The sequence below is a fragment of the Elephantulus edwardii genome, unplaced genomic scaffold (assembly GCF_000299155.1).
Source record: "Elephantulus edwardii isolate Elephantulus edwardi_28Jun2011 unplaced genomic scaffold, EleEdw1.0 scaffold00337, whole genome shotgun sequence".
Lineage (NCBI taxonomy): Eukaryota > Metazoa > Chordata > Mammalia > Macroscelidea > Macroscelididae > Elephantulus > Elephantulus edwardii.
The window spans coordinates 1,383,977-1,409,961 of NW_006400087.1; the positions used below are offsets into that span (position 1 = coordinate 1,383,977).

Sequence of the window (25,985 nt, forward strand, 5' to 3'; positions counted from 1 at the left end):
GGATCATGGACCTAGGACTAAAACCAAGGACTGTAAACTTCATTCAAGAAAAGCTTGGAAAAACTTTAGTAGTCCTAATCCACAACATAAAGAGTCTTCCCAGTATTCTGAAAAATTTACAACCAGGAGAAGATAAAAGAGTCTTCCCAGTATTCTGAAAAATTTACAACCAGGAGGAGATGGCTTTAAAGAAAATGTACAGAGTGGCCCTGTAGGTTAAGTTTTAATTGTGATATGCCTATATGTAAGTATACTGATTTCCCATTTACAGGCTAACCTTTAACACGTTTGTGTTTCTCCATTTCCTTAGACTTTCTTCCCAGAGCAGATGGTTACTTGGTGTCAGCAGTCCAATGGCAGTGTTCCCCAAAGCCAGCTTTTACAGGTACTGGGCAAAAATGGACCTCTATATAGTCAATGCTGTTGGTTTTACCTCTTGGAGTGGTTTAAATAACCGAAAATAAATGTTTAATTGGGAAATGTGCATGTAGACAGGATCTTTCAAACTGAAACACACCCTTGTAAACAGGATATACTTATAAGAAACTCAAGTAGTACAGTTCTAAAGCATAGGCAGACCAGGGGCAGGCTAATGGAGAGGATTATAGAAAAGACTGCAGAAGGACGAAGTGGACAGACCAGTGGATGGACTGGATGGGTAGGCAGGACAGAGAAGACTGCAGAAGGATCAGGTGGACAGACCAATGTATGGACTGGATGGACAGGCAGGACAGAGGAGACTGCAGAAGGACCAGGTGGACAGTTTAATGGATGGACAGACAGGAAAGAGGAGACTGCAGAAGGGACAGATGGACATATTGAGGCAGAGCATCTTCTCTGAGTCTGGCTACTTCATGTATGTAACACACAACCCAGGACAGCCCAGCTGTTTGACCCACAATGAAAGGACAGAGTTGAGTAAATAGAAGAATGGCTTCATATCTATAAAGATTCTTCTGTGTAAGTAACCTATTGCACATGTGAATAGGAGAGCCAGTCCACTTCTTTTCTGAAGTTGAGTCCAAGCAGAGCACGGCCTACAGGCCTCATTGCCCTTGTATGTGCTGTCCTAGGTTTGAGAGTGGGAGCGGGCAGGTGTTGCTCCTGGGCCATTAGAAGTGTGTCAGTAAGTCCAAGAATCAGCAGTTCACAGGGCACTAGCAGGGCCCAGGTGGCCTCACATTCAGATCTGACAGGAGCGACAGGAATTTTGCTCTACAGGAATCAGCCCCTCCTGCCCCACTGATCTCAGGGCAGTCTTGCTCTGAAAGATGAGCAATTCCTGGCACCAGCATATGAGCCCTTTGGACGCTTCGCATGTCCCTCTGTTCCTGAAGTGTTGTCCACAGTGATTGTCTTCACTGGGCCATGGTACAGGATGAGGGCATTTCTCTCCTTTTACTGTGAGGCCGGCTTGTGTTCTTGAGACCTGATGCTCAAGACTGGTGCAGCAGCATGAGACTAGCACAGTGCTGTCTGCCTCCCCATCTGTCCACAGATGACAAGCTGCCCTCTTGTGGTCCAGCAATAAGGACAAGCCGTGTTCCCTGCTGGCCTTACCTCTGAGATAGCCCTTATCCTGTCCTCACCAAGAGGAAGATCAAGGCATGGTTTGCTTTGGAAGCCTTCCTCCTACTAATGCCAAGGCTTCCTGTTAGAAGGGTACCTGCAGAAATGGATCATCCCCTAGGAACTATAGACAGCAGGCAGATGAGAGATAGTGGGGCAACATCCATACCCTTATTTGAGGGGCAGGTGGAACAGAGGCCAACAAGGTGATCACTGTCCACAGCACTCCACAGCAGTCCCGGGCATGTCCTTTCCCTGTCACGCTGCTATGGTCATGCTGGGGCTGGTTCCTGTATTGAAATGCAGGTTCATACAAAATGTCCTGGCTTAAAAGGACAAGTATTACTAGATGTTTTTCACCAATGCTAGAAAGATCAATTTGCTCACAATATGTTTAAATACTAATTATGTTCTTTTACAACACCAATTTGATTGTAACTTCAAGATGTCTAAAAAGAAAAATATCTCAAAACTCTCAAACTCATTAATGTCCAGTCAGAACTGACACATAGCTGATACTCCAACAGGTTTTCAGAGGTTTTAAATCACACAGAAGGCTATTGCCCATCTTTCTCTGAGGAGCATCTGGTGGATTTGAACCTTTGGGTTAACAGCACAACTCTCTACAGACTACACCACCAGAGCTCCCTTCTGAAGACTCTAAATACCAAAAAAAAGTATTTGAACAGTTTGAATGTCTGACATGTCACAATGTTAGCCATATTAATGACATACTCGCTTTAATTATTTCCATTAACATTACTAACTTAAAATTTCTTCAACAGAATTTTTTAAACTCCAACAGTTGTCCTGAAATTCAGGGCTTTTTGTACATAAAAGAGCTGGGCAAGAAGTCTTGGAAAAAGCTATATGTATGCTTGCGAAGATCAGGACTTTACTGCTCCATGAAAGGAACTTCCAAGGTAACTTGAAAAAAGATAGCAATTATCAGTGACTCCTACACCACTTTTTAGGCTGCTAGCCTTGTTTTAGAATGGAACTTTGACTGTTTGAAGCTGGCAGCAGCTTACTAATTGTATCACAGACAAACAGGGAGTTCCTTGTCTTCAGAAGAAACCTGGGATGAACAGCCTAGGAACCTCTCAGAGATGTCACTGGGATTTGCTGTAGGGCCCCTTCCTTTGATGAGGGAGAAAAGGGACCACTTGCCAGCCCCTTCACTGCAGTGCAACTTCTAGCAGCCACCATGTTGTCCCTCTGTCCATAGAGGTTTGATCACTTGCTATCGCTTCACTGTGGGTACAGCCTCCAGCAGCCACCGTGCTGTCCATAGATGTTACATGTTGCAGAGATGCAGGGCAAGTTTTAGCAGAGCTTCCAGATCTGGCTGTGGACTGAACAGCGTTCCGTTCCACTTGCATTGGGTCCATGTGCTGCAAAGGCCAGCTGGAATGCTGACAACACGTTTTCATATACATTTCCTCACTGCAGGTGTGGGCAGGGCAACCTTCTCTTCCACTGCAGAGTTTTCAGAGATATTGGCTCTATCCTCCTAAATAGACAGCTAGGATCTACACTAGACAAAAGGTGTTTGCATCTTAATGCCTGTCTTAATGTCTCTGGGGTAATTTGCCCTGTGTGTGAGCCACCTTCTCGGGGGACACAGATGTGAATGATGGATATGGCTGGTGGCCTCACAGGAGAGAAACTGGTCAGAGGACTCTCTCTCCAGGCCATCTGTGGGATCCCATCTGCAGGATCTTACCTCTGTGCACCTTCATACACCCTGCAGCGGGGCCTTGCCAGCCAAAGGAGTTCACCTTCTGAGAGCTGCTCTGTGAAGACTGGGAAGGGAAGGGGCTGAGCCAAGGTCTGTGATGTCTGCATGCTGGGGAATGTGAGCAGGAGACAGGGAACAGTGTGGACAATACCCCTCCCTAGAGGGGCAGCTCCTTAACTCTCACATCCCTGCTCTCACAGGCTGCTCACACCACACACACACTGTTCCATCAGAGGCAGTGTCCACCCCACCATGGGAAGCACAGCAGTGGAGAACCCCCTGGAAGGGAATGTGACAGGTGTCAGTAGTCAAATAAAGCTGTGGGCTCTCCTGACAGGCAGGTTGCTCACTCTGGACAGGATGATCTAACTGCCCTTTGTTTTTGTGTATCTCCTCCTGGATTTCACTTTGGAGTTTGATTAGGCAGAAGTAGCAAGTACATTCTAACCATCAAGAGGGTTTGTTGCTGCTTTCAGGCGAGTGAGACTGAGGAGGACTGTTTTTTATCTAGCCCTCATTACATTTATTGCCTGCAGTAGATCTAGAATGCAGGCTGGTGGGAACTGTGCGTTTTAACGTAACACATTGCCCTCTGCTGGCGAAAATGCTGAAAGCACCTCTCTGTGCTAAAAGTTGCTCTCTCATGCACAGGAGCCCAGGCACCTGCAGCTGCTGGCGGACCTGGAGGACAGCAGCATCTTCTCCCTGATTGCTGGGAAGAAGCAGTACAGTGCCCCTACTGACCACGGCTTCTGTATAAAGGTACTTACCATGACCACAATTGTAGAATCCACAGTGAGAACCAGAGTTGACTTGATGTTCATGTTCAACAGAAACACACTGTACACACGGCTTTTCACACTGTATCTCCACATTCACATAAAAATGTTCATGGCCCATGGTATGCAAGCCCTTGAGTGGCTACCAAACTGAAGGGAAGGAAGTACAGATGCAGACAAGGCTGGGTGATGGGTGACATTGCCTCCCAAACAGGGCTGCACCAAGAGCAAGGGAAAAAGAAGCCAGTGAGGGGAGAAGACCCAGCCCAGCCAGCTTGTTGGCGCCCCCCAGATGATCTGCTGCCCTCTCTGTGGACTGTGTTCACTGGAACATCAGACAGGGGAGGCTGCCTCACCACCACCCTCTGTGTGCATGCACCTGAGTGCACACATGCAGCACAGCACATATGTACATGAATGCACACAGCACACTTAAGTGTTTATGCACTGCATATATGCATATAACATGAACTTGTGTGTATAACATGCATATATACATGTGCAAATACACAGTGTTCTTTTTGACTAGAGAAGTAGAAATATTATTGATATTCATGATAGTCTGAAATGTTCATTGAATGACTGCTATGGATTCACACTCTGTGAAAGGTTTTATGTTCTTTACCTTATCACCTTCATAGTAAGGAGAGCCACTAAGTCAACTCCATAGCTTAGGTCAGGGAACTGGTGAGGCCATGTGCTTGTTTCTCATTCCAGGCCTGCTGACTTCTAAACTCAGGGGTTAACCCTGAACCCAGGAGAGAGGGGAGCTGCTCTGTAAGCTGTAAGCCAAGAGGAAATGCCACCCACAGTGCTTCAGACTGCCCTCTCTCAATGAGGCTGTCAGAATGGTCAGGGACACACACATACTTGCTGTGTGGACACTCGCTCTCACTAGCACCTGGTCTGCAGGCTGGTGTCCTCTATCTGGTTGTCAGAGATGTGCTCACATACTCGCTATGTAAACACTCTCACTCACCAGCTATTTGCAGGCTGATGCCAGTCACTCATAGAGGGTCATCAGTGTCTTACAGATTCTTAATTGAATTCTCATGGCTTAACGGGATCAGGGTCCACTAGCACTGTGCTTTATGTCTTTCTGCAGAAGGTTCACATGGAGATTCAGTTGACCACTCCCTCCACAGTGGTTCTCCTTCTCCTGCCTCTTCTGCTCACTTTCTGTCAGTTCCCTTGTCAGAGATGTACATCTACCTCTCCCTTTCCTTCCCTCCCCCTCTTCCTCAGGCTCCTGAATGCCCACCTTGGACAATTCTTAGCCTCTCGTGGCTCATCCTACAGTGGCTGCCCCTGCCCTACTACCTCCTCCATCTCGCTGAGCATTTGGGGAGCTTGCTTCTGTAACTTGGGGTGTGGAGGGAGTAGGGTTTCCACTTTCTCTTGACTAAGTTTAACACCCCTTCTAGTTATTCCTAAGCATCACTACTATCTTGCAGTGCTGTTTTTCTTTCTCCTCTGCAAGTCCCTGAGCACCAGCTGAGATGGTTTATTATCTAGATAATAAAGGCCACACAGCCTGTTGTTCATCCCCAAGGGTTCTGTGATAGAGGTGTGTCAAGTAAGTGAAAGAATGGACAGTTAACACAAAGGTGTGTGGGTGTAGAGGGGTGTGTGTATGTGTGAGCAAATCCATGTTCCCTCCTCAGGTAGTGTCCCTGCTGGTTTCAATTTGTGTGAGATTCAGACTCACATGAACATGAGGTACTTTTCTGGTTCCATGTGTTGCACTTACGGTGTTTTCTTGGTGCTTCCTTTTAGCCAAACAAAGTGAGGAGTGAAACTAAAGAGTTGAGGCTGCTCTGTGCAGAAGACGAGCAGAGCCGTTCCTGTTGGATGACAGCCTTCAGGCTCCTCAAGGTACCTCGTGTCTCTCTGATGTCTGGGTGCATGATAGACCATTTTCCATCTGCTCTTTCTTATATTCTGCTTATCATGTACTTAAGCACCTTTCTAGATAGGATCTTCAGAGCTGCCAGCAGAGGTTTTACTGTTAGCTGTGTTAGAATCAGGTCTCCTAGCCTCATGACATTCAGAACTAAATAATTCTTTTTCTGTCCAGGAATTGGGTACATCCTGTGCACTATAGGATCAACAGCCCTGATCTGCATGCATTAGATGCCCTTGTCACTAGCCAGCCAGCTGAGACAATCAGCGGTGCAGCGATGTCTTGCATACATCGCCAAGTATCCCATGGTGTGGAGAGAGCTCACCTCCTGTGGTAAACATTGGATCAGAGGAACAGGAATAGAAAATCGGAGTTGTGGGGATGGAAAGAAAGAGTCTCGCTTGCCAGAAAGGTGGTTTCCACAGTTGAGCATCCTCATCCTCAGATCTGCTTCTGAGGCTTTCAAAAGGCTGAAGCATAAGCCGAATCTGATGAACTGTAGCACTCCTCACAGCTCCCCAAAGGAGTCACTTCTGTGCACAGTATGTTCTGGAAGAATGATTCCCTGGAACCACCTGGGGAATAGTGCCCTGGACAGCAGTTTTGTAGCAGTTGCCAAAGTAATACTATACAGCTGTTTTACTGTAATGGCCTTGTCCCATTATACAAAAAAAAAAAAAAACTTCCAGTATAAAATAGTAATAAAAATCAGAATGCAGAATGGCATTTTCAGAGCAAGTTATATCTGTGTGGAGAAAAAGGGAAAAAGAAATACGTATTTATATTTGCTAGTGTGCATGCAAAAATTCCTTAATACTGCAAGTGGGGAAAATATAAAAAGACTGTCAAATAAAGAGATGTTGTGTGGAGAAATGGGTGTATCTATGCAATTGGAGGACAGGAGGGTGGGGAGCACCTTTAGAATGTGTGCATGCTGCATGTGAGTGAATGAGTGGATGTGAGAGGAGTGTGTGTGTGTGTGTGTGTTTGAGAGAGAGAGAGTTGTCTGACATTTTTTAATATTGCAAATGTATCCTTTGCTTTGGAAAGAAAAAAGTAAAGGGGAAAAATGAAATTCTGGTCTGACTTTTTAAACATTACGTTACAATTTTACTGTACATGATAGGCAATCTATTTAATAAGTTGTTGACTATTGTTGAACAAAAACAGCAGATGTCTCCTTTGCCACTTTAACAAAACTAGTATTAATAATTGACACAGCTGCTAACATTAATATAATGTACTAATTTTAATGTAGTATTACTGAGAGGTTTGGGTTTTTGTGAAGTTGTTTTTTAAGCATCTACTCTTATGCATCAGAGAGTTGGACAATGACTAGGGAGGGTAGAAGGAGAATTGATGCCTTTGAGCTGTGGTTCTGGAGAAGAGTATTGAATGTACCATGGGAAACGAACAGATTCATACTGGAGAGGCTTAAACCAAGCTATTACTTGGAGACAAGGATTCTGGGGCTTCCTCTGACATACTTTGGACGTGTTGTAAGGAGGGACAGCACAGGAGGGGAAGACCCTCTATGAGGTGGATTGATTCAGTGACTAAGGTATCGGGATGAGTGTGTCAGAGGCAGTGCAGTTGGCACAGGATAGAGCAGGGTTTAGGGCTATTGTACTAGGGTCGCTATGAGACGCAAGTGACTTGACGGCATATAACAACAACAGCAGCAGCACTGTGGGCCAGATAGTTCATTACTTTACACTCACTACTGTAATTAATCCTGACCGTTGTCCTAAGACATCAATACCATCATGAAGCCCATTTGACAGATGACAAAGATGAAGCCCATCTTTATCTTATTTCTTATTTCCTTTATCCTAAGGTCTGTTTGCTTAAGGACCTCCAGCCACATTTGTGTTCTTGGCCCTGGTGCCTTGCATAAATATCCTGGTTCTTGGACAGAGGCTGGAGCCCAAATGGGACTGAGCTCAGTGAGAAACGCTGGACTTGTCCTGCCTGGCTCCTCCCTAAACTCCTGAGGCCAAGTACTGCCGAGTGCTCAGACATAAGAACCTGAAGGAAGGTTATTGTGGCATGGCCTTCCTCACTTCCTTGCTGGATGCCTTGGTGATTCCAGAGTATCCCTTGTTCCTTACCAGGAATGGTTGTGGTCCCTTTAGAGGAAAGGATCTGCACCATCTTCTCTGAATGTGGACAGACTAAGTAGATGCCAGACTGCGTGCTTTTGAGGGTGGGACTTGAGAACTTGAGTGTAAGTGGGACAACTCCTTGCAGCTACAGCGTCTCTGAACCCATTTATAACCCAGACCCTTCTATAGAGAGGTGCCATCTATTTTTTTTTATTGAACACCCAAGAACTTTTTATAAAGAAATTAGTTATCATCTTTTAAGTTAAATAAACCTGTAAAAATAAATCTGTCTTGGATGAAGTGCAGTCAGTGTGCTCCTTTGAAGCAAGGATGGCGAGATTTCATCTCACATACTTTGAACATAGTGTCAGGAGGGGCCAAGTCTTAGAAAATGACATCAGTAATGGAAATGTAGATCAATCATCTGCAAAGAGAGAAAGCCCTTCAATGAGGTGGACTGACACAGTGACTGCAGTAATGAGCTTAGGCACAGCAGAGGTTGTGAGTTTTGCCCTGGATCAGGCAGGGGAAGGGTCCCTGTGCATCAGGGCTCCATGTGGAAGTCCCCAGTGACCACAGTGAGGGGCAGCATGCTGCATCTTTGAGAGCCCAGACAGGCAGGCTTTCTTTAAAAAGCAAAACAAAATAATCCATCTTATGCTCACATCTGCATTAGAGACACCTAGAATTGCTGTCTTCAACTTTATAGAAGTATGCTTTAAAAGGACAAGACCAGCTGATACTTGCTTTTCTCCCTTATTCCTTTTATTACTTGAAACCTTCCTTAGATACTATGGAGGCTGTGCAAAGTATTAAAACTTAAAATAGCTACAGTTCTCTATTATCTCTTCCCTTCCCACTTTCATCTTCTAGAAGTTTTTTAAAAAAATAAATAATAACTTGTACAGAAATTCTTCCCCAAGAGGGAGGTCTTGCTTCCTCAGTGCCAGATTCTGTAATGAATGGGTGCTCCGGTTCTAAAGGCTTGGCCACGGAAATAAAAATTCCAGTGCACGTTCAGTAAGATGACAGTCAGACAAAGCTAGAGAATCCCTGTAGAGTGCCCTTAAAGTCCAGAAGGAAATGTCACAAACCAAGCAAGGTCCTTAGCCAACAGAGGCACAGTGGCCCAGATGCAAGTAGCACAGTAGTCCAGAAGGTCCAAGAAGTTGTGCCGAGCAAATGTAAAATGTGGTAGCATTGGCTTGTGTTTCCTAGGTGCTTGCCACATGCCAAGGGCTTTGTGTGTCTCATCTCCTTTCCACCTCACGAGAGCCTCTGAATGAGCCTCTGCCCATATAACACAGAGAAGAGTCCTAATGAGGTTGAAAGTCAGGGAGACTCCACATCTCTGGGGTGGAAGCTATGTAGGAGTTGCAGCAGCACTCCTGATGGCCAAAGTGTGTTTTGAGCCCTTCTGCATCTCATGTATCCCTACTGCTTATACACACACCCATGTTCACTACCACTTCTGATAAATGTCTAGACCCTTCATTTCCAAAAGCCAGTCACCTGGTTAGTGAAGGACAGAGGTGAGGTTTCCTCTAGTCCATGGCAAAATGAAACAGATAGCATCAGTGTAGTCAGGTCTGTGTGTGGTGTATGGTGAACTTGTGGGCAGCCACCACCATCTGTCAGTGGTAACTTGTATGATGCTTCCAGACAGACTTTGAAGTTCCTCTATTAGTCACACACAAGCACACACACACAGAGCACTAACCACTAAATCCCTGTGAGTCACAGCAGTCTGTCTGCATCAGCCATAGAAAGGCTGTGAGCTGGCACCTCGGGCTGTCCCTTACAGCAGCTGTGTTCTAGTAGGAGATTTATGCTGAAATAGCCCTTATCCTGTGAAATTTGATTGATAGTGGATGGTAAATTATTGACCATTGCTTGCACATGTGTAAATTGTCTTAACTAGAAAATTAATTGGAAACATTAAGTCTGTCATGATTGCTTTTTCCAAAATGTTATTCTTAAGTAAAATTTTAAAGTTCAATGACTACTCCTTTCCTTTTATTCTATTCTCTATAAGATGATCTCTTCAATCTGTTGTTGTTAGGTGTCATCTAGTCAACTGTGACACATAGTAACCCTATGAACAATAGATCTGAAACTTGCCATGTCTTGAGCCATCCTCACAGTTTCTGATACAGTCACCATGTCTGCCCATACTGTTGAAAGTCTTGCACTCCTGTGCTTACCCTCTATCTTCCCCAGCATCTTGTCCTTTTCCAAGGATTGGTCCCTTTAACAATATGCCTAAAATACATGAAACAAGGTTTCATCATCCTTGCCCTTAAGAAACACTCTGGTTGTGCTCTCTTCAGGATAGATTTGTTTATTCTTTTGGAAGTCTGTGGGCTGCTCAGTACTCTCCTCCAACACCACAGCTCAAAGGTATTGATTCTTCGTATGTCATCTTTATTCATTGTCCAAGTCTTCATTCTAGTGGTTCCCAAATTTAACTTTTCATATGCAAATCCTTATTTATCCCCGTCTGTAGAGTAGAAAATAGTAGCACAGCCTCTCCCCACCCCAGAGCAGAAAGCAGATAAAGAATCCCATATCCCATAGCCAAGGCCCATGGTACCTCTAGAACCACACCAGTAGCAGGAGGTTTGTTTATTTGTTGTTGACTCACTGACTTTACTCAACAGTTGTAGCAAAAATGGAGTTTATTAGGGACAGAAAGTAGAGTAGGGGAGGCAAAGAATATCACAAAATGCAAATCCAGGTTTAGCCACATTAACAGAAAAACCTAATTCCTTAACTAGTAAAAGTCTTGGTTTCAGTTCAGCATTCCAAACTCAAGAAGCCTCTGGTTTCTTCAAGCAGCAAGCAAGGTTTGCCTCAGTGTAGGTAGATAGATAGATTAGATAGATAGATAGATAGATAGATAGATAGATAGATAGATAGATAGATAGATAGATCACCTTCCATTATCAGACAAGAACAGTAAAAACCTTTAACTGTGACCTTTATCTCAAGGCTCCTGTGGTTACACCACATTTTCTCCACAGCAATGCCACAGTCTCTCCACCACCATTACCACAATCTCATCACCAGGGTCTCACTTTTACCAGAGTGTCTTACTCCAGTCTCTCTCAAGTCTTGTTGCTCAGTATGGAAATTGCTTGTGCACACACATATACGTGTGTGCGCTCGCGCGCTTGCTCGCTCTTTCGCATCTCTCTCTCTCTCTCTCTCTCTCTCTCTCTCTCTCTCTGCCTAGTCCCACAGCTGTTGATGATTTACAAGACCATGTGTCAGCAATTAAGGACACCCCCTTATAGGGGGCTAAGGCAATGGCTAAAAACCCAACGTTAGACTAACACCACAATCCCTAAAAAAATATTGTATAATTCCTTAATATGTAAAACAGTTTGAATGTATAATATGGTGTTTCAGGTTACTCTTAAGTAATAAACAGTCCCCAGTCTTAGTGGCTTGAAGCAACTCAAACTTGCCCCTGCCCAAACTCAGAAACTCAAACTCACTGATTTCCAGCTGATTCTGACTTGTAGCAATTCTCCATCAGGCTTCCCAGGCTAAATCTTAATGGGAGAAGACCATCCATCTCTTCTCTCCCCCAACACCACTTGGCCTTTTGGTAAGCAGTGCTTGGCTCTCCTGATTAACTGTGAACTTGGTGACAGCTCATACTATCACCCCATTACTATCCACACTAATAGTACTTACTTGGTTTATGTGTGTCTTCTATAAAATTGTTCCTCATCAAGCTAAAGATCTTGGTCCAGTTCATTCCATATACGTGGAGCTAACCCATTTATCTACCACTAAGGAGGCTCCCTGAGCCATTCTTTGACTTGCCTCACAACACTGAAAAAGACAATAAGCAAATATATATGGCTATACATGACATCATAGTGTCACTTAAGAACATAAATATAAATTATTTCATTGGTTTACAAGATAAAGAAATGTAACTTTTAATAGAAGTGTGAGATACTAGGATTCATCAGGATTCACTGCAGAAATCAAAAGTAGAAAGCAATAGAAGCTATTAATATACAATAGCTAGATGGTGACATTCAGTCTTTGCATTATATCCTAAAACTCAATCTCATTTGGGTTATTAAAGTCTTAAGAGTGATGTTATTTATGTCATTATGTTACTTGTTAAGGTAATATAATGTGTCACTCATTCATTGTCCTTGAGTCAGAAACTACCCACAGCTGACCCTTCAGTGGATTTTCAGGGTCCATAAATCATACCAAAAGAAACCATTTGTCATTCTCCTGCCAGAGCCACTGGTGGATTTGAACCCCCAGTGAGCCACTGCGATTGGCTTAGGAGCTCAAATGTCTGTGTACTATACCAACAGAGCTTCTTATCATAATCTTTGAAAGTTATATTTCTTTAAATGATAATCTACTTTGTATAGCTACAACTAACTGTTGTCATTGTGTAGACAAAGATGTCATCTGCATGCTAAATTTAGTCTCAAGTCATTCACAGCCTAAGCTACTGCTGTGTGGCCTGAGATGTCCTCTATAGATTACAAGATAGCATAGACCATGGGTTATACCCTAGGATCCTTTCTATAGAGCACGTGATACCACAGACCATGGACTATGATCTAAGTTCCCCAATATTGACCACATGGTAACAGGCCAAGGGACATGTCTTAAGATCCCCATTGTGAAACGTGGTAGCACAAAGAGGCATGCTCTAAGATTCCCATTATAGAATATATGGTAGCACAGGTGATGGAGTGTAGTCTGAGAGTCTCACTATAGCTCATGCGGTAGCACAGACCAAGAGGCATGTGCTAGGATCCCCAACACAAATCGTGTTGTAGCACAGACCATGGAATCTGACCTAAGATCCACACTATAGATCATAATGGGAACACAGACCAGTGGATGTTGTCTGAGATCCCTACTGTAAATCACATGGGAGTACAGACCAATGTATGTGGTCTGAGATCCTCACTGTAGATCACAGGGGAGGAAAGATCATGGAACATGGCCTAAGATCTATACTGTAGATCACATGGTGGCACAGACCATGAGGTAATGGCCCAAGGCCCTCAGGCAAAACTTTCCCAGGAAGATTATTTAACTCATGGCCTTGGAGTCTTTTCAGACTCACAGTGACTTGTCTCATCAGGTTTCTGAGATTGTGTATCATTAAGGGAGTAGACTACCCACCTTTCTCCTTTTGATCCACTGGCATATTCGATCTCCTGACTTTTCAGTTAGCAGCCTGATAAAAAGAAAGTTGGCCCACTTGATAACTTCCTTTCCTCTTCTTGACTTGCTTTTATTTTCTTTCTGGGTAGTTTAAGGAAGGAAAAATATTCATAAGGCCACTATTGTGAAATAAGAGGATAACTGAGAAAGATCTATGTATATGTTCAAAAGGGAAGGATGAGAATGGGGCTAGGGAAAGGGGAGAAGATCACTGGGACAGTAGAATTTAGTGGATGGAGGGGGCACAAAGTAATGGAAAAGGTTCAATGTGGCGGAGTGAAAATAGGCATAGAACAATAGTAATTAGATATATGAAGTATAATGTTTATGAATGATTGTATAAAACACAAAGTATGTGTACAAAACACAAGGTATATGAAAAATTACAAAAGAAATAAGGTAGTGATACCATAAAAAAGTAAGGCTAAGCTCAGAGTTTAGTTGAGTTGTGAGATCACATGTACGTTTGCAGTACCTTTACTACATGACTGCTGTGTTGGTGAGAAGGAAGCTCAGTTAGGGGAGACCCACCCTAGTCTTTGGCAGCCAGGCTATGTGCTTCTACCTAAGTACTTCCCATGGTCTCAAACAGTTTGCTTCACATCTCTATGCTTTAGTTCCCATGTCCATGAAAAATGATGATATTAACGCTTCATAGCTCATACCTACCCTGAAGAGAATGAAATAATAGCATAAAACACTTAAAAGGGATCCTGAGAATGAAGGATAATGTGAAACACAATATATATGAACTTTGTATGCAAACCAATGTAAAATTTAAAAAAAAAAAGATGTCAAGCTTCTTGCCTTCCTCATCCTCATCCACAATGTTCCCAAATCAGTGAGTTCCTCTCTTTGGTACTCAAGTGGGACTGAGAGGACAGTGTGCCGTGTTTATATCTGTCCTTTAGTGCACAGAGACTGAGAACTGGGTCTGGCTGTGCTTAGCCTGGCCACTTGGTCATGGTCATGGTGTGAGCATTGTTGGAAAATCTGGGGCTCCCCGGCTCTAATGACTGACTCAGCCTTTACCCTGCAGTATGGAATGCTCCTGTACCAGAATTACCGGATCCCTCAGCAGAGGAAAGCCTCAGTCTCTCCCTTCTCAGCTCCTGTGGTAAGTTGGGCAGAACCTGCCCGGGGTTCATATCCCTGTCAGCTGCCTTAGCAGGTGTTTTCAATGCTTGGTCTAGGAGAGGTGTTCTCAAGTCAGTACGTGCATTTCAGGACAACCATGTGGTGTCCCACAGCGTTCTACCACCTAGAAGGCATGTTTTGTCCTTTCCTAGGGTTGCTGCTGGTGGCCAGTACCTCTGCAGCTCCTCTGCCTGTCCCTGTGCTCCCCCTCAGGGATGCTTATACAGCTGACTCTATTCAAGGACACAGACCTGGGAACAGTGACTTGCAGCTCTGCTGAGACACTGACCTTGCCTCTGACTTTCCCCCTTTACCTCCTGAGTCAATGAGTGCTGCTATTAAGCTGTCCTTTGGTGAGAATCCAGAGACCCATGAGACATGGCATCCTCATATTTCTCCTTGCTTTCCAAAGATGTAGCTCCTCCCCCAAAATATGATTGGTGTCAGTTCCTGTAGAATGTCAAATTAGGCCCCAGAGAGTCTCGGTTTTCTCCTAACAAATGAACCTCAAGGCACACTGGCATCACACCTACATCTCTGCTTCTCTTATGGGTTGGTACAAAATAACACCTGAGAAAGGTCATGCAGATAATCCTGCTGAGCCAGCCTTCAAGGGCCAAGAGATAGCAAGAACATTCTTATGCTATGAAGAAACATCCAAGCCATTTGTAGTTTATGGGGCCTTCCATCAGTGTACTGTCAACATGAAACTTCCAAGATTAAAGTGGGAGGAGGAATGTTGTCCTGTTTTCCTTTGCAAGCGGTCTTTACAATGGTTCCGTGCCAAGACACCTCCTGTGTGCTTCTGTGATTTGGGGGCATTTGATGCATTTTAAGAAACTGTGGCCTTCGCCTTCCAGCGCAGTGTCTCTGAGAACTCCCTTGTGGCCATGGATTTTTCTGGGCAGACAGGAAGAGTGATTGAGAATCCCGCCGAAGCCCAGAGTGCAGCCCTGGAAGAGGGCCATGCCTGGAGGGTAAGCCTTGACCGTGCCCAGCTAGACAGGCTCGATTGTGGTCACATCCCCATTGTGTTGGTCTTTTCTAGGGGTATGGACAAGTAAGCGGGGGCTGAGGGGGTTTGGCTCTCTAGGGCATGTAAATTCTTACTGGCAAGAGACAGTGGGGGCCTAGTCTCCTCCAGGTGCCCAGCCACCAGGTGTGCCCACCATGTGCTGTGCCCTGACCTGTCTATCAGGGGCAGAGGACAGACCCTCTGCTGATAGTAGGCAGAGTTCAGCCAAGCTGAGCAACCTGAGAAAGTCCCTCACCCTTGAGGCTCAGACCTTCATCTCCAGGTGAGAAGATGTAGTGAAGACTGACATTTCCCGAGACCTGAAGATACTGTTTAAAGCATGAACCCAGTGCTGGCTGGGAAAGCAATTCTCCAGTACACAAGAAAGGATCCTGAAGATAAGGGGACCATCAACCAGGGTTTCAAGGAACTGCTTGAATTTAGCCATTTGCTGATAACCAAAGAGTTATCACTTTCATAGCATTTTCTTGTGTCTGTGTTACACAGAGAAGTCTTCACTGAAGACTCGCAATACTGGATAGGGGTTTTTTTGTTTTGTTTTGAAAAGCTGTGGCCCGTAGGCTCTTTGCTCTCAGTGGTCAGATAAGGGCTCCAGGTGACTGTCCTGCATGATTCATGGTCGGTGTTCCTCGCCTGAGGTGTTGCCTACTCTAGCAGTGCCCGCTTTCCCTGCCGCTGGCCATGTTGGTGGCTTGTCAGTTGTGCTGATGTGTTGTCGTTAGTGCTAACACGGGGATTTCTTTTGCAGAAGCGGAGCACGCGGATGACTATCCTGGGTAGCCAAAGTCCCCTACACCCTTCTAACCTAAGTACAGGTAATCACAGAACCAACAGCCTCATCTCTTTATACTTAAAGAAATGAAAACAGACCCTGCCCCGTCCCAAACAGCACTTAAAGAGTGTGCACCAGAAAAGGTGTCCACAGGGGAATCACTGGGCTCGACTTTGGGGAAAGTTAGTTGTGCTTTGAAGAAGACAATCTTGAGGCTTCGAGATCCTGACTCCTCATGTCTTCCACCCACAGTGATCCACAGGACGCAGCACTGGTTTCACGGCAGGATCTCCCGGGAGGAGTCACACCGGATCATCCGGCAGCAAGGACTGGTAGATGGGTAAGAGCTGCTCTCTCAGGGGCATCCTCATGTCCAACATGAATTTTTTTCACTTTGGGTGCACTTTGGTATAGAGGAAGTTGTCTGTTCTCATTTAAAAGGAGAGTAGGTCGAGTTGTGAGCCAAGACTACACTGCTGGTCAAATGTGAGGGGAGGGTCCAATATAGATCCAATTCCAATCCATTTCTATCCATAGTTTATCTGTAGTCATCCTTTCTTTATTGAAATCCAACAAACCTGAGCTAGTCGTTGTCATCTAATAAGGAAAATGTCATTTCTTAACCCACACTTTTTAATTTATGCATTATAATCTAGTAGGTTTTGCCAAGTACAAACCACTTCTAGCTGCAGTGGATTAAAACAGTGAAGATACATGCTTTCTCACAGCTTTTGAAATTGGCCAGGTTGCTCATCTAATCAAATCAGTTGACCTGGAGTTACCTGATGAGAATAGTGAGGCTGTCACAGGGTAACTGACCATAATAGTGAAGCTGTCATATGGTTCCTAATGAGGATGGAAATGCTGTCAGAGGGCTCCTGGTGAAGATGATGAGACAGTCACAGTGTTCCTGATGAGGATGGTGAAGCAGTCACAGGGTTCCCGACAATGATGAAACAGACACAGGGTTCCTGATAAGGATGGTGAAGTTGTCACAGGGATCCTGACAAGGATGGTGAAGCAGTCTCAGAGTTCTTGACAAGAATGATGAAGCAGTTATCGGGTTCCTGATGAGGATGGTGAAATAGTCACAGGGATCCTAACAAATCCTAACGAGGAGGGTGAGGCAGTCACAGGGTTCTGACGAGGGCTCCTGGCGAGGATGGTAAGGCAGTAACAGTGTTCTAGACCATAATGGTGAGATAGTCAAATGGTTCCTGACCATAATGATGTGGCAGTCAGTGGGTTTCTGGAGCAGTCATTGATTAAACCTCAGTGAGCTTTTCAGTTCCTCCTTTGATTGTTCTTGCTAATATCCTACTGACCAAGCCCTTTTTGGAATGACTTAATCTAAAATGTCCAGCACATAGTTACAAAGATGTGTGACTGAGGTGCTTCTCAGGCCACTCTGCTCTTACAAAGCTCGGTTGGAGACCTTGACATGCATGGTCCCACAGAAACGTGCACTTCCCAACAGAGTGAAATGCTTTGTCCCCCTCTGTCAGACCCATCCCACATAGGCTCTTAAAAGCTCGCATTTGCCTCACATGTTTAACTACTATTACAGAAATCTTCAATTACGTGACATAAAGAGAGGATGGGACAGGGTGGTGAAGTGAGTCCCATTTACTCCCTCAGCACCTAACCTACTGAATGACCGAAAGACTTGAATCTTTCAACTCCAGGCTGTGTTGTGGGAGTGTTGAGGTATGGCCAGAATCAGAGAGAGAGGAATCTCTGCTTTACCATCTGAGCATTGGCTGAGCAGCACCCCAAACAGCACTCAGAAAAGGAGTGACTCTGAGGATGCTATAGTCTAGACATTTTTAAGTGGTGAAAATTGAGAGAGGGAGTTTTCCGTCTACGTAATTGGTGGGGAAAAGCAAAAAGACACCCGGGCCCGGGGAGAGTGTGCTGTTGTGACCTCACTGAAAACCCATGATGTATGGACACCAGGGCCAGTAGGACTGCACAGGGAGCATAGGAAGAATAAAATGGAAATAAAAATGGAAAATGAACTAGTAGAAATTGGGAAAATAATGAATGAACAAAATTAGAGACTCAACAAGGAGGTGAAGAACATGTCTCCTTCTGCAAAAAGTAAAAAAGACAACTACTTGACTAAATTCCTTTAGGACCTAAATTAGAAAGAGAAAGAGAAACACTCAACAATTGAATGGAACAAAAGAAGATAAAATAAATGAAATGTTGTTGTTGTTATGTGCCGTCGAGTCGTTTGCGACTCATAGCGACCCTATGTACAACAGCCCTAAACCGTGCTCTATCCTGTGCCAATCTCATTGCCTCTGACACACCCATCCCGACTACCCCAGTCACTGAATCAATCCACCACATAGAGGGTCTTCCCCTCCTGCGCTGTCCCTCTACTCTACCCAGCATGATGTCCCTCTCTAAAGACCTGTCACTCCTTACAACATGTCCAAAGTATGTCAGGCGAAGCCCCAGAATCCTTGCCTCCAAGGAGCAGCCTGGTTTAATCCTCTCTAGGGTGAATCTGTTTGTTTTATTGGCAGTCCATGGTATATTCAATACTCTTCTCCAGCACCACAGCTCAAAGGCGTCATTTCTCCTTCTATCCTCCTTAGTCATTGTCCAACTCTCTGATGCATAACAAGTGATTGCAAAAACCATGGCCTGTATCAGGCAGACCTTAGTCTCCAGAGAGACACTGTTGCTCTTGAGTATTTTGGAGAGGTCCCTAACCGCAGACTTTCCCATCGCAATATGTTTTTTTATTTCCTGGCTACTGGTGCCAAGAGTGTTGACCGTGGAGCCGAGCAAACTGAAGCTGTGAACAATTTCAATCTCTTCGCCATCCATCCTGATGCTACCGATTGGTCCAGTGGTGAGAATTTTTGTCTTCTTGACATTGAGCCTCAGTCCATACTACCCAGCTTGCCAAGTCTTATTAGTAATGCAAAAATAACAAAGAAAAATAAACAAACTTGAGAAATAAGAAATTCAGTTAAGAGATCTAACATTAGAATTATTGAAATCCCAGAACACCATGACAACATTAAAGGTATTTTTCTTTCATTGCTTTTCAGTCAGAACAATTTTCTAACTGATCCTCAGTTGGGTTCCCAAGGTTGTAAATCACTGGGGAGGAGATTACCCATCTCTTTCCTGTGGGGCTGCTGGTGGATTCATACTACTAGAGAAATGCAGTCTTTGAATTAGAAACACAATTCCACACAGACTAAAAGCATAGAAATGATTTTTCAAGAGATAATCAGAGGAAATTTCCCAGACCAGAACAGACGGCCAAGCCTCCAGATCCAGGAAGCTACATAAACCCCAATCAAAAGAGACACAGAAAATGATGGCCTTCATACCATTTTTATTAAGAAGACAAGGAAAGAGTTTTGAAAGATTCCCTTGTCCAAACACAAGGAAACATTTCTGAAAGCAGCAAGAGAAAAAACACAATATAACTCAAAAAAAGATTTTGCTAACAATCCATGTGGCTCCCTCCCCAGAAACTTCAAGGGTCAAAATATAATACCGCAGTATAGAAAGTACTGAACTAATGAAGTTGCCAATCAAGCCTTCTTTACCCAGCAAAGTTTGTAATTCACAAGCAAGGAGGAAATGAAGTAATTGCCAAACAAACAGAATCTCTGAGCATTGACCACTGCAAGACCAGTGTCAAAGAAGAACTCCAAATGGGAAGGCAATAGCAGTAAGTAGTTGTATCTATGTACAAGGGAATGATGGGTGGATAGGGAAGTAGGTCAGGAGGTAAGTAGATAGATAGCTAGGTAAAGACCTCAAAAGAAGAAGAAAAAGAAAACCACATTACAGACAATCATAAGGACCAAATATATCATACATTCAGGAAATAAACTCAGTAATTAAGTCTTGCAGACAATATATTGTCAAGCCTGTAAGAAACACACACAAAATAAACTTGTCGAATGTATGATATATATTTATTTTAATTGGGACACAAACTGAAATGAGGAGGAAGGACCATATGAGGAATGTAAAAATAATTTGTTAAAGTTATTCCTAAGTTAAACATCATTATAGTGGTGAGTTGTATACGGGAATATATCTATAGTAACTAGTCAACTGTGCAAGCCATAACAAATTATAAAATACCATTGCAAAGAATGAGAATTTCTGATTACTTAATTGTGCCCATGTGGAGCTTGTGCATAAATACAGTTCAGTGGGATCGTGAATGGTTTAAAATCAAGAAAGGTATGCATCAGAAATGATGGGGGGTTGTTACCATATTTATTTGTTGCATGATACTAGGCAGATAATCAGAAATTCCAGACTCTGTAAGAAGAATATGGCCTCAATATTAGAGAAAGGCTTATTTTAAAAATCTATTATATGAATATGATAGAGCCTTGCTTGCTGAAAGTAAGAAAAAAGAACATGAAGCAGTTGATAATAAGTATCACTATGGATACTTACCCCTCAACATAAAACAAAAATCCTTAAAATTGTGTCAGCATCAGTATAAATTAAGAAAAGATTGAAATTGTCAGGGGTTTTATTTCAATTGAAGCCTCAATCAATACCATGGAAGTAGCATGCAAGAAATTAAACCACCTAAATAATTGATACCTTTGAGCACTGAATATCCCATTAATGGCCAAGAAAACAAACAGATATGTCTTGGAGAGGAGAGGGTGCAGCTGGAGAGCTCTTTGGAGGCAAGAATGATGAGACTGCCTTACATACTTTGGACATGTTGCTAAGAGATCTGCCTCACATATTTTGGACATGTTGCTAGAAGGGGCTATTCCTTGGAGAAGGACATGATGCTAGGAAGGGTAGAGGGTTAGCAAAGGAGAGGAAGACCCTCAGGCAGGTGGATTAATGTAGTGACTGCTGCATTGAACTTTTGTGTGTCAGGAAGTGTGAGGATGGCACAGGATAGAACAAGGTTCAGATTTTTGTTCATAGGGTCACAATGACTCATACTTGACCCGATGGCACCCAACAACAACAACAATAACAATTATGTTAGTGGTAAGGAGTTTCCCTGCCAACCTAAAGCATGCTGTTTGAATCCACCAGCTCCTCCACAGGGAGAGATGGGAACTTTCCTCTCGTGTGATTTACTGCCTCTGAAAACCCACTGGATGATTAGCTATGAGTCAGTTCCAGCTTAAAACCACATAACATACAACACACACCTTGTGTCGAGCCAAACTGCTAGAAAAGGCTTCTTTAAAGATGTCACTTTGAGGACTCATGTGTATCTGACACCAACCCATGTTTTTTCAAATGATTTTCAATCATTTCATATGCACATGAAAACTGAACAATGAATAAAGAAGACCAGTGATGATTTGCTACATTTGAATTATGATATTAGTGAATAATATTTATTGTAATTTCAACCAACTCTGTATTGAAAAAAGTATGAGAAAAAAGGTTCCTTAGAAGCAGGAATGGCAAGACTTCATCTTCAGGTAGTTTGGACGCATTATCAGAATGGATCAGTCCATGGTGAAGGACATAATGCTTGGCAGAGTCCAAAGTCAACATAAAAGTAGAAAATCTTTCTCAAAATGGATTGACACAGTGACTGTAATAATGAATTTAGACATACCAGTGATTGTATTCAAGTATTGTGTTTCCAAATACTGGAGAGATAACAGTAAGGAACTGTTGCATAAGTCTATGATTTCTCTGCCAGTTTGCCATACTGTGGTGGCTTGTATTTTGCTGCAATGCTGAAAGCTATGCCACTGACATTTCAAATACCAGCAGGATGGTCTATAGTGGATAGATTTTAGAAAAGACTCTACACTATGACAGATTTGGAAAAAATATGACAATCTACTAAAAATTTTGGCTTGTGAAAACCTTATGATTAAAAGTGAAACATTATGCATTAGAATTCTAGAAGTTGGACTCCCTCTGGTTGCAAACCCCTCCAAATACAACTGAGAAAGAGGTGCCTGCTGAACATAGAGTTGACCTTAATGACCTTAATCGATCAGGTGCTCAATGCTGACCTGATACAACTCAAAATTATAAGAAATACCCATTAATAATTGCAGTGTATGTGATAATGTACACTTAAGTCCGTTGCTACTTTATTCACAATAGTAAATAAATGAAAATAACCAAAAGGCCTGACAGTAGATGAATAGATAAGCAAATTGTAGCACATGCATTCATTGGATTACTGCACAGCTATGTGGGACTAGATGAGTCCTCTGGCATAACATAGATGGATTTTTAAAGGCAAAATGCTAAGTGAAATAAGTCAAGCATTTAAGGACAAATATTATAGCATCTCTTTTTTTATAGGAAGAGAATAGATATATAGAGAAAGGCCAGTGTTCACCAATGGCTAATAGGGAGCAGAGAGGTGGAGGGAGAAGCATAAATTAGGTCAAAAAGTCTATTACTAATTTATGAGTTATGGTAAAAGTGGTACCAAATGTGGATTTATTAAGTACAAAATAACTAAAGTGAAAACAAATATTTGAGCACATATGGGTGGGTATATGGGTAATGATAGACAGATAGATACACTTGTGTACACATATGAGAACAGAGAAATGTATGTAATTTTTATAAATCGTCAAGTCAGTTCCTACCTATGGAAACCCTCAATTGGGTCTTTCTTGATGGGAGAAGGCCACCCATTTATTGTTTTTCTCACATAGGACCTGGTGATTTGAATCCACAACCTTTTCATTAGCAACAAAATGTAAACAACTACAATGTTAGGGCTCCTTAGACGTGTCTGTTAAAAACTTGATTGCTATGGAGTCAGAACAGATTCATGACTGGCCCTCCAGTAGATTCCCAAGGCTAAAAATAACACAGGAGGAGAGTGCCTACCTTTCTTCCTTAGAGATATTAGTGGACTCAAACCGCCAGACAGGTACCAATTTTTGGCTAGCAGCACAACTTCCTGTAGACTACCTCATCAGAGCTCCTTAGCTGTGTCTATATTATATGCCTTCAAGTCCACTACAATTCATAATGAACTTATGAACGATGCATCTGAACTCTGCCCTATCCTGCTTCATCCTCATCATCTCTGTTATATTGAGCCAATTATTACAGTCACTGTAATCATTGACAGTTTCAGTCTTCTCTTCATCTATCATGATATTGCCTGTAGGCCCAGTAGTGAGGTATAAATACAAATATGTGGTTGAAGACACATATACTCATTGAAGATACAAATGTAGATAATCCGGAGACCTAAACATGTACCATCCAAAATTGGTTTTCTGAATTGAAAACTTAGGACCATAGTCACGGGACATTGCAGTCAGCTGGCATAACATAGTTCATGAAAGATAAGAATCAGTATCTTTGTGTAATATATAGCATCTGGGATCTTAAATGCTTGTAAACAGTGACGTATAAGATACAACTATAGGTATAGTTGGAGGAAAATGAGGAGATGATTGATCACCAAAAACTCAGAGGAGTCACAACCTTGTCTACCTTGAGATCTGAGAAGCTAGATGGTGATTGGCTGCCACCAATAATGAGCAATTATCCTGATTAAAAGGAGGGAACAAGTGGAGAGCAAAATTCAAGTTCAAGTTCTTATTTTAAAAAAACCAAAACAAAAAACTGAAAGGACAGAGAACAGAAACTCTGAAACTGTGGCCCTGAGACACTTAAACCTAGAAGTGAGCCTATCCCCTGAGATCACAATCTTCCTAATAGCAGAGTAGCACACAAAATAAAATGTATTTCCCATGTGAGATCAAAATAAGTTATTGAAAAGCAAAGATAAGGATGTAAGGGGATAAAGAAACTAGAGTACTAGAAATGGAATAAACAGAACCCAAGGGGAATATTAATACCTTGTGAGAAATGTAACCAATGTGTTAGTGAACAGTTTTCACAAAACAGAGTACTAACCACTGTATAATCATGGCGTGCTACCAGTGACTTTGTGAACAATTTTCAAATAGAAATTTGTTAGGAAAATTTTCAGAAAAGCTCAGACATCTTAAACTTATATCAGTAAATATATTTCAATATGTATTTCTCAAAAGCACTTTTTTGCATAAACTGTATCGTTGTTCCATTTAACAAAACAAGCTCAAGTTCTTTAAATTTTATTTCTTGTTAAAGTCAGTATCTGTAAGTTACATTTGGTAGCTATAGCTGTTCATTCTCTGCATTTTTCTTTTATTCTCACATATATTTGATTGTTGCACAAATAGATAATTTTCTCAAAAAATATCCCTCATTCTTTATTGGCATGCACCTCTGTTTCCTATGTCCTATAAATCATTAGAGACTTGATTCATTTAACGTGTCTTGGTGTGAGTACTTCAGGGCCCTTCCAGTTCCATTAGATTAAGAAGCCATTAAGTCTGGTTGTCCTCCTTTTTGTATGGCTAAGATGATCAGTGAGTTTAGGTGCTGTCAGTGTGGCCCTTCCCTTGTTAAGTTCCCCATTCTACAGCAGTAGCCATCAGTGATCTTGTGTCACTACAAGTTACAGAAAGCTTATTTATTACATCATTATTTCTTTGTCATTTACTGGTGTAAATTCATTCCATCATCAGAATATTTGGTTTGCTAGAGAAAGTTCACTCAGGCCACTAAATGCTTGATTCTCCCCCCCCCTTTGTGAATTTTCAGAGTAATGAGTTTGTGCGTTATTGTCTTCCACTAGTGTGATGAGGTTGTTGCTGTTACATGCTAAAGAGTCACATACTACTCATAGCAACCCTAAGAACAACAATATGAACTTTGTCCTCTCTAGTACCATTCTCAAGATCTCTTTTATACTCAAGCCCATTATTATAGTCACTGTGTCAATCCATCTAGCTGAGGGTCTTCCTCTCTTTCACTGACTCCACCATTCCAAGCATGATATCTTTTTCCAAAGTTTTTTTTTTTTTTCCTTTTTTTTTTTCCAAAGTTTTAAAAACATGCCCAAAGTATGTGACACAGTGTTTCACTATCCTTGCCTGTAAGGAGCACCTAGATTGCATTATCAAAAACAAAAGTCTTTATTCTTTTGGCAGTCTGTGAGATATTCAGTACTCTTCTCTAGCACCACAGTTCAAAGGCATTGATTCTTCTTCAGTCTTCCTTCTTCACTGTCCAACTTTCAGATCCATAGAAAGCAATTGAAAATACTGGAGCTTGAATCAGGCACACTTTAAGCTTTAAACTAATATCCTTGTTCTTTAGCATTTTCAAGAATTCCTTGACAGCAGATTTTTCCAATGCAGTACATCTTTTTATTTCTTGACTGTTGCTACTAATGGTGTTGATTGTGGATAGTTGGCAACTTAAATCTTTTCTTCATCTATCATGATGTTGCCTTTTAGTCCAGAGGTGAAGATTTTTGTTTCTTGATGTTGAAATCTATATTGAAGATAGTAGTCTTTGACCTTCTGGAGCAAGTATTTCAAGCCATCTTCATTTTCTGCAAACAAGGTTGTGTTATCTGCATAAGGCAGGTTGTTAATGCGTCTTCCACTAGTCTTGATGCCAGTCTTTCCCAAAGAGTCTAGCTTTTCAAATCATCACTCACTATACAGATTGGGTAATGTGAGTGAAGAAATACTATCAATACACATACAAAGAAAACCATTTAATACAATTATTATTCAGATTTGTGCACGAACTATTTTTGCAGATATCTCTGGTGTTAAGGAGCTATCCTGCCAGTACAAAGATACAAGGTTCGAATCCACCAGCTGCTCCATGGGAGAAAGATGTACATTCTCTTCC

General features: G+C 42.5%; 1 protein-coding gene across 2 annotated transcripts in view; it reads left to right on the forward strand.

Annotated features, from left to right (window-relative positions):
* GRB10 (growth factor receptor-bound protein 10) overlaps positions 1-25,985 on the forward strand; it is a 108,606-nt gene that overhangs the window by 70,772 nt on the left and 11,849 nt on the right. Inside the window, exons 5-12 of one of the 2 annotated variants that reach the window (XM_006901588.1) lie at positions 311-385; positions 2,355-2,492; positions 3,962-4,072; positions 5,866-5,964; positions 14,357-14,434; positions 15,315-15,431; positions 16,239-16,305; positions 16,515-16,602. In XM_006901588.1, the coding sequence (XP_006901650.1) occupies positions 311-385; positions 2,355-2,492; positions 3,962-4,072; positions 5,866-5,964; positions 14,357-14,434; positions 15,315-15,431; positions 16,239-16,305; positions 16,515-16,602 (773 nt within the window). The remainder of the gene's footprint in view (positions 1-310; positions 386-2,354; positions 2,493-3,961; positions 4,073-5,865; positions 5,965-14,356; positions 14,435-15,314; positions 15,432-16,238; positions 16,306-16,514; positions 16,603-25,985) is intronic. The other variant, XM_006901589.1, reaches the window with a different exon arrangement.